At 44.2% G+C, this 14624-nt stretch overlaps 1 protein-coding gene across 1 annotated transcript in view; it reads right to left on the reverse strand.

The window, feature by feature from the left end:
* The window catches only part of NHERF2 (NHERF family PDZ scaffold protein 2), a 181679-nt gene that overhangs the window by 143198 nt on the left and 23857 nt on the right, over nt 1-14624 (reverse strand). Inside the window, exon 2 of the mRNA XM_077449371.1 lies at nt 9781-10017. Within this exon, the coding sequence (XP_077305497.1) occupies nt 9781-10017 (237 nt within the window). The remainder of the gene's footprint in view (nt 1-9780; nt 10018-14624) is intronic.

The following is a 14624-nucleotide window of genomic DNA, read 5'->3' on the forward strand; positions in this document are numbered from 1 at the left end:
TCTCCAGTGTGAAATCCCCCGGGGGATTTCACACTGGATCGGTGCGCTAGCAGGACAGTAAAAAAAGTCATCTTTGGAGCGGTGAAGGAGCGGTGTATGCACCACTCCTTCCCATTAAAATCAATGAGGCAGCGCGGCTATACTGCTGGCAAAGCGTTGCTGCAGAAGCGTTTTGCGGTGGTTTTAACCCTTTCTCGGCCGCTAGCAGGGGGGTAAAACCGCCCCGCTAGCGGTCGAATACCGCTGCTAAAATGACGGTAAAGCAATGCTAAAAATAGCACAGTTTTACCTCCGGCGCCCGCACCGCCCCAGTGTGAAAAGGGCCTTAGTGGTTAAAGAAAATGTTAATAGTTTTAACAAAAAAGATTCAGCTATTCAGAAAATGACTTATCTCTATACTTCATACTATTGTCACAGATTTGTTGCAAACACTGTACAAAGGTTTCAAGGCCTGTGGCCAAGGACCGCCATGACCCGCGGGACAATGCTAGGACAGAATGCCTGGCACGAAGGTCGTTGACCATTGAGGTTATAATAAAAGAAAACCTCCAACCTAGTACAAACCAGGGTAGTCATTAAAGAAGTCCAGCCAAAGCTTGTTTGGTTGTACTTCTCCTATGGATAAATGAATTGCACTTCTGTGACCTGTTTTCAGCAGAGAACAGGCTGAAGTCCGCTCTCTGGTGACATCACAGAAGTCCAGGCACAGCGTCATCGCGATAATAGAGTCTGGATCAGCCAGGTGCCTTTACTGACACCCGGCTCAGACTCTCAGCAAGTCACTGAGAGCCTGAGTCGGCTGCCCCGCCCTCCCCCACAGCTCAGCACTCCAATGAGCAAGGAGGAGGAAGAGCAGAGAGCGGTGACCGACAGTCTACAGCTCTCTGCTTATGGAGCTCTGAAAACCGAGCGATTGGCGGTGGTCGATCACTCGGTTTTCAGTGCAGAGGTGCTGGGGGGCAGATGCAGCATCGGGCTGATTCTTCATTCACCTAGGTAAGTATGTAAAGTAAATAAAAAATCTTTACTTTTTAAATAAAAAGCTTTTGGAATCACAAAATATAACCATCGATTTCAAGCAGTAGATAAAGCCTAATGACAGTGCTTTTTTGGTTTTGAATAGGTGAAGGATTTATTTTATATTACAATCAATGCCCCTACAGAAATATTTTCCCTTAATACCTATTAGATGGGTGTCAGAACAGGAAGTTCAGAAAAAATCTCCCCAACAAAAGTGGGAAAGACATTTTTATTGCTGTCTGTTTTGCTGTTAAGGATCTTCCCTTCACTTTCTGTCCAAGTGACAGCTGTCAAAACAGGAAGTGAGGGGAAGTCTCACCAGGAGAACAAAAATTTTTTTTTTAGCAGAATGAGGAATGCATGACATGCATATGCTGAATACAGGTCAGTCGTTCATGTGACTAGTGTGACTAGTCAGGTTCTGATTTAAATAGCCTGCCACTTTGTCCATTTAGGTGGCTCCTGATCCACGTATACTCTCCGTGGCTCCTGATCCACGTATACTCTAGGTGGCTCCTGATCCACGTATACTCTAGGTGGCTCCTGATCCACGTATACTCTAGGTAACTCCTGATCCACGTATACTCTAGGTGGCTCCTGATCCACGTATACTCTAGGTGGCTCCTGATCCACGTATACTCTAGGTAACTCCTGATCCACGTATACTCTAGGTGGCTCCTGATCCACGTATACTCATCTTTTCTGGCATTCCCCCACCACTCCTTTTGTCTAGAAGTTAAATATTGGGTAAGCTCTAAATTGGGTGCTGCAAGTATGACATCTACCTCCTCCTCGTATGATGGTGTTCAGGCCTGGAGACTGGCTGCTAGGTTTAAGCACTAAGCGAGTCCAGCTGAACAATTTCATATCTCCATATCAGTCCGAATTCAAGGGCGATTTCAGAGACATCTGTGCTGGTTTCTGCTAAGCCCAGGTTTCTAAGATCTAATCTGATGAGTTTACTAAAGTTACGAAAATTCCCGTACGACAGAAAAAAAAATGTGGAAGTGATGTCATGTGTTGTAATGCATTTGTATTGTATTTTTGAACAGTAGCTGTACTAATCAAACGAAAATCGTACGATCTGGCATCATACGAAAAAAAATGTCATGCACGTCCGGTAGAATAATATCGGATGAACTGTCATGATCGGCTCTCGAAAGCTCCGTACTAACGATCCGATTATCCTACAATCGCTTTGAAAGTGGTATTTTCCGTACGATTTTCTGATCGTGTGGGCACTAAAACATGGTTGGAGGGCACATGCTCCCAATACCCAGAAACATTGGATATTTTGCAGTGACTCAGAGACATAAAGCACCAGTCAAGTTTGAGGGAAGTGTGTATAGGAGGGTTGGAGTTTTGGCTTTTTAACAGACCCTGTGCACTGAATGTGGCAGCACGTAGGTGGGAAGCTAGCCAGTAACACTGCGCCATTCTCATCTATGCTGATAAAAGCCTGTTGTTTGCAGAACTCAGTAAGTCGACATAGCCGTGGCTCACCCCTTACCCAGTAAGAGGTTTCAATCATACAAAGGAACCTGCAAAGCAAGCTTCATCTGTGGTGCTGCAATAAAGTGATTTGGAAACCGTTTGCCATGTCAATTTTTTAATGTTTGTTTTTTACATACAGTGACCAGTCAGTATCCCTAATCACTGTCACACAGTCATGAGATGACGCTGTACTGCACTGGTGACAGTATGTAAAAAAAAAAGAAAGTTGTGAAAAAAAAACCATTCCAAAACATTGTGAAAAAACGTTACAACTTCAAAAAACTCACTATGCCTCCTACTAAACACCTTGGACTGTTTACTTTCCAAAAAGGGGTCATCTGGGGGTATTATTTATGTCCTGGCATTTTAGGGCCTCAAGAAATTAGATCAGTATATCAGGATTGATTCATTTTCAATTATATATGCCATAGTTTGTAGATACTATAACTTTCACACAGATTAAATAGTATACACTGATTGGGGATATTTTTACTAAAGAAAATATAGCAGAATACAGTTTAGCCTTAATTTACAAAGTAAGATTATTTATTTGCAAAATGTTATAAAAGCAAATTAAGAAAAATGTGAGTTGTTTTTTCAAAATTTTTGTTATTTTTTCGTTTGTATAGCAAAAAATTAAAAACTGAGTGGTGATTAAAACCACTAAAAATGAAAGCTCCATTTTGTAAAAAATGTAATCAATTTGTGTGTCGCATGACTGAGCAATTGCCAGTTAAAGTGGTGAATAGCAAAAAATGCCCCGGTCATGAAGGAGGTAAAACATTCTGGAGGTCAAGTGGTTAAATGCTTATCTGTAAAACCCAACCATATAAAATTCAAAATGCTAACCACAACATACAAGGCCATTCACAATATCGCCCCAACCTACATCACCAACCTCATCTGCAGATATCGGCCTAATCGTCCCCTCCGCTGCTCCCAGAACCTCCTGCTCTCTAGCTCCCTTGATACCTCCTCTCATGCTCGTCTTCAGGACTTCTCCAGAGCCTCTCCCATCCTCTGGAACTCCCTTCCCCAGTATATCCGATCAGCCCCTACCCTGTCCACCTTTAGAAGATCCCTGAAAACTCACTTATTCAGGGAAGCCTATCCCACACCCACCTAACAACCCCATCAAATCATTCCCTGCATCTATTACCTTTTGTACCACCACCCCCTCCCTTTAGAATGTAAGCTCTACGAGCAGGGCCCTCCTGTTCCTTCTGTATTGAACTGTACTGTAAGTGTGTTGCCCCCCCCCCCCCGCATTGTAAAGTGCTGTGTAAACTGTTGGCGCTATATAAAGTGTGTATAATAATAATAATAATAATAATAATAATAATAATAATAATAAAAAAACACATAGTCTATAATAAAAAAAATATATAAAACTACAGTTTAAAACCCTATAAGCTTAAAAAAACAACAAACATGAAAATGGCTCAAGCCATTTATAAGTTGATAGGTTGAAATATATTATATTATTATTATTATTATTATATATATATTGAGTCTAAATTTCCCTTTAATTAAAGGCAAAATCATCAATGCTAAAAGTGCATCACACTGGTGTAAGTGGATGGAGGGAAGCCAGAGGGGAATGTGGACTATGGTCTCCATGCAGACCAACCAAGCAGTCCGGGTCTATTCTGATTTACCGGAGCTTCGAACCCCATTGTTCAGACATTTTCCTTAACATTTCTTTCATTCTAATGCAAAACTCATGACAAAAGCAGCAAACGTCCAAAATAAATAAATAAATAAAATAGTTTGTTCTATAGGTAAAAAATCCAAAAAGAATAAACCAGGTCACTTCAACTCCCTCAACAAGACAAAAACAAGAAAATTCAACGTAATGCACAAAATCCCCCCAGCTTGAATTCCCAGCTCCCTGCTCTGCTTTATGTCACAAGAACATTTCCACCGCTCCTCCGACCTCATGTTTGTTCCATGTCTCAGTACCAAATCCCTGACAACAAGGCTCCGGAGCCTGAGCCTGAGAATCAGGAAATGGGGGAGGGCGAGAGGAAACAGACCCCCAACAGAAGAGCCTCGGGGCCCCTGGGATACTCTAAACATTACTGGAGGAGTGCTGTAGTTCCTACGTACAACAATTACCAAACCTGAAAAGTCACTTTCATAATACAAGGTCTCATGACAGTAAAGTGTCTGACAGCAGAACGATTGTTGTCACCCAAAGCAACACCATTTCCCCTTCTGTGATTTAGAGGCAATGTGAGAGAATGACAGGGAACATCTGATTGCTATAGTTAGTTCTGGAGTAACCAATCAAACTCTTGCTCTTATTTTAGACATAACCAAAGTTACACTAGTGTAAACTATATATTGATACAGTGGGGTTGGTTTACTTTAGGGTCTTTTCACATGGGCGCTTTGCTCAGCGGGGGATCGATCCACTGACACCCGCTGAGAAGGCGGATGACAGGCCCATCTTTGCTCACTGTGCTGAGACGGATCTGTTAGAGCCCCACTTTCCTCTATGGGGAGATCGAATGAAAACAGAACGCCTGACGTTTTCATCCGATCCCATCCACCAGACCAGGGCCGTCTTTAAGGCAGGGCCCTGTCGTTGTTGTGGGGCCCAAAGCAGCTCCCTCTAACTTACCAACTATCCCAGTTTAAATTCTCTTGTCCCTTGAAGTTTTAGTCCCATGCTGTGTCCCAATATCTCAGTGTGAAATGCTGGTACTAATGCTGCCCAGCTCTGCCCTATTGTTGTGTACATATAACTCACCTGCAGACCCTGTGTTTACATGTAAATAACTGGAATTCATATGTAAATAGCAGCAGCATTCATAAGTAAATAGCTGCAGCCGGCGGCATTGATATGTAAATAAAGGCAGCATTCATATGTATATCCTGCCCCCTGAGGTCAGGAGATAATGTTCTGTAACCTCTAGCAACCAATAAGTGAGCAGTATTACTGTACAATAATATCTAGCAACTAATTAACAAGCAGAAATCATTTGCTATAACCTCTAGCAACTAATCAATGAGCCGTAATATGTGCTGTAACCTCTGGCAACCAGTCAGTAAGCAGTAATGATATGCTGTAACCACCGGAAACCAATCGCAATTGCTGCCTGATCTGATACAGTAAACTGATTTTAAGTCTAGCTGTTATTTATTGTATACATCAAAGCAGGAGGAGAGTGGAATTGCATGGGGGGGGGGGGGCAATCAATATTAATATTTAATATCAATATTAAAGACGACCCTGCACCAGGCGGATGAAAAATAGGGTCACTATCTGTCTGGATTTCACGGACAGAATTGGATCGGATAGCAGCAGATGACAGCGGACATGTCACCACTGACATCCGCCGATCCATAGGAGTGAATGGAGGCTCCGATCAGCTCCGCCTGAAGAACTGACAGGCAGACCTGATTGGAAAGCCCATGTGAAAGGGGCCAAAGGCAAATAGGCTGTTCACTTTGCAGGGGGATTTTTCTCTTGACTTAGTACATGTGGTAAATATTTACTTTGCAAAAAAAAAACATATGCAAGGAAAATAAAATAATAAAACGAATTTTGCCTGCATGTGAAAGTCAGTAAAGTTTCCCCTCATTCCCAAGGTTAAAGCCGGCCATAGACGGACTGAAATTTGTCTGGCTCAGCTATAGCCGCCAGCAGAGATCAATGTATTCTGATGGTCGGGAAACCTCCCACTGTCAGTATACATTAGCGCAGCAGGAGGGATTCCCCCATCAACACTAAATGTGTTGAGCGGGGAATCAAAGCAATGTTCTTTCCTTCAACCAGGAAAGAAAACTGCATACTCTATGGCCAGCCTAAAGGAAAATTCCCTTGCAAAATGAAAACTCTCTTGCAAAGTGAACAGGCTGTTTGCCTTTAGTAGGTCACCCTCAATCAACAGATAAGGCCTTATGCACACTGGGCATTTAATCCCAATGCTTGAGGCTCCGGTGTTTAGGTGCAGGCAAAAGGCACTGTCCATCCCTGCTGCCACCAGCCTGTAAAGGTTTATGAGAGGCTGATAGCTTTTGCGGCTGGACAATGCACTGAGCAGTAACTAAGCAAGAGGCGCTCCCAACCAGTGGCCCATGGGCCACATGTGGCCTGCAGAGCCCTCTGATGTGGCCCCTGGTCTCCTGCTCTGGGATAGCGGGTAGGCAAGCCCAGATCGTGGGTTGCCGACCCACCATCCCAAAGTATCAGTGTTGTGAATGAAGTGGGGGGGGAGAGGATATGCTTCCTGTATAGAGCCAACTCCTGATATCAAAAGCACTCTATCTGGGACAGCAACAGCTGGTGAAACCTGAATGGAAGATTGTTATTAAAGGTCAGTTTATCACTAAAATCACAGTGTATATATGGGCATATCTATTCTGCAGTGGCTACTGAGCTGTTTTCAAAGTGATCCATAGGTGCACCTGCAGGTTACCTGCTCAGAGCCATAGACTTCTGTTACTACCTTTGGGTTTGGTGAGCTTTCAGAAAGTGCACCACACCTGCAGGATACTATAGAAGTCTATGGCAAAGTGCAGCTAACCCGCAGGAAAGCCACAGGTGCACTGCGCTGCATCCTCAGTGTGGATAATCTGCAATCCATCAGTGTGAGAGCATTTTTAGGCTCCTTTCACATGATCGGTCCAATCAAATCGGACCCTCCATTCACTTATATGAATGGGCAAATGTAAATGTATCAGGGCTGGGCTCAGCACTTCCTTCTCTGAGCTGGCCGCTCAGCTGTCAGCTAATTGCCAGCTCCTATCTCTCTACACAGTTACTCTCCTGTGGATGATATCCCGCTCGTCAGTCCTGCCTACTTAAGCCATTCATTCCAAAGGAGCTCTACCTTCGCCTTGGTCACATCACCAAAATATCTACTGTGATCCTGTTCAAGACTTGCTTTGCTGACATCCCTTCTGGCTCCAGATCCTGCTTGCTGTTCCACTACATTGATCCCTGACTTCTGGCTTGGCTGACTATCCATTCTGGTTACTGAACTTTGGCTATATTTTAACTACGTTTGTTCTTTTTACTTTTATTATTAAACAAGTGTGATTTAACTGCACTTCTGTCTCGACCTGATTTCACGGTTTCTGACAAAATGGACTTGTGTCCAATCCAATACGCTAAAAAAAACAGAAGGAATTCAGTCACCTTCCATCTGGGTGGATCGGAGTACAGTGGGCTGTGTCCAGGTTTGCTCTGCATATGCAGAGGGGACATAGACTTGTCATCCGCCCGCTAGGCTCATTGTGGCCCAAGACCGGTTACCATGCTGCTTAAGTGGCCCTGGCCCTTAGGCACCCCTGACCTAAACGTAATCCAGCCGCAGCTGTCAGCCCCTCATAGACTTTTATAGGCTGCTGACAACAGGGCTGGACGGTGCGACTGTTCTATCCTCCCGCACCTAAACACCGGAGCCTCATGTACCGGGCTAAACATCAACAAGCTCAAAGCTCTCATGTATTAGTTGCCTTATCTCATGTCTATGCCTCTTCCGGACTGATCAGCTTTTCTTTTCTTTTTTTTTGGTAGGGTCAGAGCATGTAAGGTTTATGTGATACAACAAAACAATTTTGTAGCAGCTACATCCTGGTTTCCAAGAACATTTGATATGCACTCAATAGACGTGTGTGTCAGAGCAATTCCAAAGGACTGTATTACCAAGCGAACAACATTTAGCAATGTGTGTAATTAGTTATGGGGTCATCATGCTCAATAGGTACGGTAGTTGCGTGGTGAACCATTGCATCCACCTATAGCAGCAACCTTGCAGTCAGATAGAAATGGGCAGAGAAAATAATCTGATTTTGTAGCTTCAAAAATATGTATAATAGCTCTATATAGCTCAAATCATCAGAGAACATATCAGACAGATTTGTAGCTGCTGGTAATCTCTGCTACAAAATGACGAGTGTGATCTGGCCCTAAGGGAGAACGCGCTCAGGTGTCACACGGGAAAAAACGTCTGTTCATCAGCCTCCACATACATGAGGAATCATATTCTCTCTTAAAGTGTTACTAAACTCACAACAGTAAAATCAGTCTGTATATGCAGAGAAGCATGCTTGTTAAACTCATGGTGTAACATAAGGGGTTAATCCTCTGCATTGTGTAAAGATGGCTTTTTGATCCTGTCTTCCCTGATCTTCCCCTTATTTTACTGTCCCCAATCCACGTGCCGATAGTAAAGAGCCTTGGAGACACTCTGCACATGCTCAGTTTGGTGTTTATTGCTAGAAAGTGGTTGTTTTTTTCTGGGAGAGTGCATGTGATCAGCATAGGGCTAATCAGCACTGTCCAGACTGAGGGTCAGGGGTCATGCAGACTCATAGGGCAGTCAAAGGAGAATTGAATCTCCTGCTACAATCTTTAACCAGACACTGATAGAAGTCACAAGACTGCTATATACTGCAGATAAGAAAAGGTATTTAGCAGTTTATATTTACTAAAATAGTTGCATTTCTATGTTCTGTGAACTGTGAGAGACCAGATATAGCGAATGCAGGGTCCTGGTTTAGTAAGGCCCCTTTCACACGGGGCGGATCAGTAATGATCCGCCCCGTGATGATCCGCTCGCTCAGCGTGGATCGCTCTGTTGTCCTCGCTGAGCCGGCTGCGGACAGGGCGGTCTCCCCCCACTGTGCAGGGACCGCCCTGTCAGCTCTCCGCTCTCCTCTATGGGGATCGGACGAGCACGGACCGTCTGTCCATGATCATCTGATCCAGTCTGCAGACGGATAGAAAATAGGATTTTCCTCTGTCTGCAGAATCGGACTGTTGCGGAGGCGGACACAGACACCCGCTGTCCCATAGGGATACATGTATGTCCGTATTTCATCCGCAAACTAATGGATGAAATACGGACATACTGTCCGCATCTGTGAAAGGGGCCTTACACTTTGAGAGTTTGTTATCTATAGGTGAGCTGGTATTAATAAACCCTTCTTTTAAAGATGGACCTTTCTAGTACAAATGACCCTGTGGTGATGTTGTCCCTATAAGTTGTATGACCAACTTTACTAACGACAGAGTAAAAAAAAAATCTGCTATGGGTTACCAGACTTTCCAGTATTCAGTTAAAAAAGCCCTAAAGCACACACTGCTTGGTGTGAATGGGGCCATTAATAGGTTCACATTCTGTGCACTATAAACCATGTACCATGTCTGATTATATAACCCGGAGGCAGACTGGTATTAATAATTGACAGATGGGCATACAAGACCATAGAAAATGCCATGAGAAGCAGCGTTCTCTCTGTTACTGGTACCTGTTTGCCGTTCTCCGTACTGTGGTTATTCTGCAGCTGGTCTTCAATGGTGGTGTCGTTTTTAGTTTTCCAAACCTCGCCATTGTTGTTGCTCACGGAGGGGGAGGAAGGGGCACTTGAGTTGGGCTGAGACTCTGGAGGGGAACTGGACTGTGAAAGCCGCCGATACTCATCTGCCTCTCTGTCGATAACCAACAACCGCGTCTCGTTCTCTATGGCTTTAATGCGCTGGACCACCTGAGAGAGAAGAGGACGACATAGCACCTTAGTAATATACACTAAACAAATGAAGAAAACAAAGCACAACACAATCCTAAAACCAAAGTCAGGTCTTTTCAGTGGGTCATTCCACTCATAGTGAGGGTTTTGGTTCTGGGGGCAAGAACAATCACCCAACATCTGCTTCTGAATTCCCAACTCTTATATTACAGGGACCCAACCTGCTGCCCAAGGAGTGGCCATTCGGTAATTATTGTACAGCTCTCAGGCCTCAGCACCATCAGCTCGAGTGGGGGCACTGATTTCTAAAGGGGCTTTGATTGCAATGCTCTCAGGCAGTTTTGGGAGAGTCTCCAACAGGGCAGAAATGTTGGGTTAGGTCAGGATATACAATACCCAAGCTCAACTGTTCACAGTTTCTTGTGGCTGAAAACTGGTGCTCAGGCTGAAATGTCCCCACACTCTATCCAAGAAATCCAAAATACAGCTGAGCTGGCATGTGCTATGACAAAGGCTGTTACAGCCGAAACGTGTTAGCATATTACCTGTGTGTTTTACATGTAGTTAATAAAGTATCTTCATTTCATGGAATACATTGAGTATTCTGGATTCCTTAGATATGTTGGGTTCCCTGTGTACATGCCAAAGTTAACTTTTCTATATAAATATACATTTTAAACCCATACAGCCCTGTACTGATGCAAAAAGGACACAAGAAAGCTCCTGGAGATAAGAACCAATCCCAATGCGTGCACAGCCCTATTGGTTATACGTTTCTATGTACCCAAGTTCCTTTGCCCTAATGCTAGAGTTGGTCATATTAATGGTTGCTGTCGTAGCTTGAGTTGCTGGGTTCCTGGACCTTACCTGCCTCCTCTTGTATTTGTCCAACACAATTTTTACATGCCCTTTGCAGCTGATTGGAGGCACAGCCAACATAAACCCAAGTAAGAGCTCTAAGGAAGGCTATACATGTTAAGATTTCTCTTGTTCAGCCCTATGAGCTGAACAAGAAAAAAAAAACACCAGATTCCCCCATCCATGCTGGTTGGATAAATCTGCAGTGCCGGCTACTTCACTTTGACACCCGGCACCTGTGGCTGCCAGAATAAAGTAACAGTGTCTGCTCCGTAAACCCAAGTAAGAACTCAAAGGAAGACTCAAGCTGGCTATACATGCTAAGATTTCTCTTGTTCATCCCCATGAGCTGAATAACCAAAAAAAAAAACCCACCAGATTCCCGCATCCATGCTGGTTGGACAAATCTCCAGTGCTGGCTATTGCACTCTGACATCCGGCACCTGCGACTGCCAGAATAAAGTAACAGTGTCTGCATCTGACCGGATGCAGGAGCTGTTTGGCAAAGATTTTTCCACCCAACTCCTTCAAAAAGTTGACCTAAAAATTTACTTTTGTTGAGCCGATGTTGAGGACAGGGCCAACCATGGAACGAATTTCGGACAGTTTAGCAGAAATTGTCTGAAGTTTGAGCCATGTGTAGCTTTAGGGTGGCCAAAAATGGCTCAAGTATCAGCCGATTTTTGCTAAATCAGTCGAAACTTCAACCAATGGGTGGGCCTATAAGCATTACCTGGCTTGACAAAAGTCAATTTAAAACATCAATTGAGCTGGGTGGAAAATTGGTGTCATCTGGAGGAACCATGCCCCATCGTTGAAGTCACTGGTAGTAATCGTGTCCCATCGATGGTGTCATTGGGAGGAATCGTGCCCCATAATTAATGTTATTAGAAGGAAATGTGCCCCATTGTTGGTTTCATTGGGAGGAATTGTGCCCCATCACTGGCATCATTGGGCCCCATTGTTTGGTGTCATCTAGAGGAAATTGTGCCCTATAGTCATTGATAGTAATTGTGCTCTATTGTTGGTGTCATTGGGAGAAATTGTGCCCTTCATTGGTGTCAGTTAATAAAATAGTCCCCCAAAGGCTTAAGAAAAGCAAGGAAGGGGACGCATAGGGCCCCCCGGGCTGCAGATTGGAGACCACTGATTCAGTCAAATGCCAATTAACTAACCTGTATGTATTTGGATTAAAGATGGAAATCAGAGTACCCAAGATAACCCACCCAAACATGGTAAGAATGGAAAAAACTCCATGCAGCCGTGACCCAAACATACACACTCCATGTCCAACATAAGCATTCAGTGCGGGACCTTAATATACTTTGCTCTGAAAATCTCTGAAACTATTATCTATAAATATTACAGAAACCCCATAGTTCATCTTCGTCATTTCCATTATTGGCCATTAAACCTCCCCCATTGGTGTCCTGTGTTACCGTATCGTAGTGCGTCTGTTTACACAACTGCAAAGGTTGATTCCCCCGGGGTCCCTGATATTGAGTACACCCATACTTATTTATGGAAAATCCTTTTCTACGGGACAATGATCATTGTTCTCCATTTTTAGGCACAAGGCCCACAGTGAAGGTTCCCAGTGGTCAAAAAAGAAAGTTGGAGGAAAGTTCACTGAATAAGAAAAAGTTTGGGTTTTCTGCTTAAACGTGGTGATAAGATCAGGCATCTTTAAAGAACAACACCAGAACACACATTTTATTCAGCTTTGGATGGAATGGTGAAGATTTAGAACCTCTGTCAGGTGTTATGGGTTGTCCGTGTCTCCGTTGGGTAAATTTACGGAAATGAAAAGGGAATCCATGGAGACATGAAGAACAATAAAGACACCTTTTATAGTAAAGTAGTAAGCCGGTCCTGTTGTATCTGGTTGTCACTGGGGCAGGAAGCGAGGGAACATCTCCCCAACGGGGGTCACAGGCAGTTTTATCCAGAGTTTGGCTTCAAAGAGGACCAGTCATTATCAGACTAATGCAGAACCTAAGTATTCAGACTTAAATTATTATAGCTTTGTAGGCTTACCTATGGAATACTTTATCTTTACCTATCTTCTTAGCATTACTTAGCTTGTCTAAGGACAATTCCTGTAAGTCAGAATTGGTGCCGAATTCTAAAAGCCAGGAGGCAGAGATGGGCATTGGGGTCATGTGTTTGCCATCATCAGAAAGCCCCCAATCGCAAGTATGCATCAGGAGCTTACCGATCCCCACCGGCTACCTTGCAGGGAGTGGTCTCCCTGCACAGTAAGTAGTTTCATTTGACTTCATTTCATGTACCTGTACAGCAGCCCTGACAAGAAATAGGCTGACAGAAGGAGAGAGCAGAGAGATGGACTCCATGAGTCTGTGCATTGCTACTCCATTATCGAATGACGGTCTGGGGAGGGGAGAGGCTGGTTACCAGGCTGCTTGTATTGTTGAGAGTGGCTGTGTATATTTTAGAACTGGATGGACAGAGTAATAAATCCTTCAGCAAGTAAATAAGATAAAATACTATATTAAGGCCCGTACACACGGTCGGACTTTTTGACAACAAACATGCAAATTAGCTGTTTTGGAGCAACATCGGACTGTGTGTACGCTCCATCGGACAAACTTTTTCAGTTTTCATCAGACTTTTGTTGGCTGTGCGAACGGACAAACTTTCTGGCAACAAAAGTCCGATGGAGCAAAGTCCGACCGTGTGTATGCAAAAGCATCGGACTTTTGTACAAGGTACAAACACGCATGCTCAGAACCAATGCAAAAGATCAGACTACAATACAGAAGTTCACCAAAGGTGGCGCTGGAGTCATTGAACGTCCTCTTTTGAAGCGGCGTCAGTACGTTGTGACGTCACTACGTTCGTGTTTGTTGTCAAAAAGTCCGATCGTGTGTATGCAATACAAACTTGTGGACCACGCCCTTTGTACAAAAGTCCACGGGAAAGTTTGTACAAAGTCCGACCGTGTGTATGAGGCTTTACTTTCACACAGGGCATGTGGGTTTTGATAGACTCCGCTTGCTCAGTGGGGGTCACTTCATTGATCTCCACTGAGCAGGTGGATGACAGGTCAGTCTCAGCTCACTGTACAGAGAAGGATCTGTCAGAGCCCCGCTGTCCTCTATGGGAGATTGGATAAAAACGGATCCACCTGTCCATTTTCATCCGATTCCATTCGATCCGCCAGAAGGATGCAAAATAGGGTTTGCATCCACCTGGATTTGGCGGGCCGGATTGGATATTGGCAGATGTCAGCGGACACGTCACAGCTGACATCTGTCACTCTATAGAGGTGCATGGAGCGCCCGATCAGGTCCGCCTGAAAAACGGACCGCATGTGTGAAAGGGGCCTAAATGGCATCCCAGTCTTCGTCTGTAGGGTTCAATATTGCGTTGGCCCACCCTTTGCACCTATAACAGCTTCAACTCTTCTGGGAAGTCTGTCCACAAGGTTTAAAAGTGTGTCTATGGGAATGTTTGACCATTCTTCCAGAAGCACATTTGTGTGTGGTAAGGCACTGATGTTGGACGAGAAGGCCTGGCTCTCAGTCTCCACTCTAATTAATCCCAAAGTTGTTCTATGGGGGTTGAGGTAAGGACTCTGTGCAGGCCAGTCAAGTTCCTCCACCCCAAACTCCCTCATCCATGTCTTTATGAACCTTGCTTTGTGCACTGGTCCAACTCATTTGGAGGAGGGAGGATTATGGTGAGGAGATGTCTTTCAGGGGTTAGGATCAGCCCCTTAGTTTCAGTGAAGGGAACTCTTAAGG

Source organism: Lithobates pipiens, unplaced genomic scaffold (assembly GCF_037356315.1).
Source record: "Lithobates pipiens isolate NorthernLeopardFrog02 unplaced genomic scaffold, aLitPip1_a1.2 Scaffold_22, whole genome shotgun sequence".
Taxonomy (NCBI): domain Eukaryota; kingdom Metazoa; phylum Chordata; class Amphibia; order Anura; family Ranidae; genus Lithobates; species Lithobates pipiens.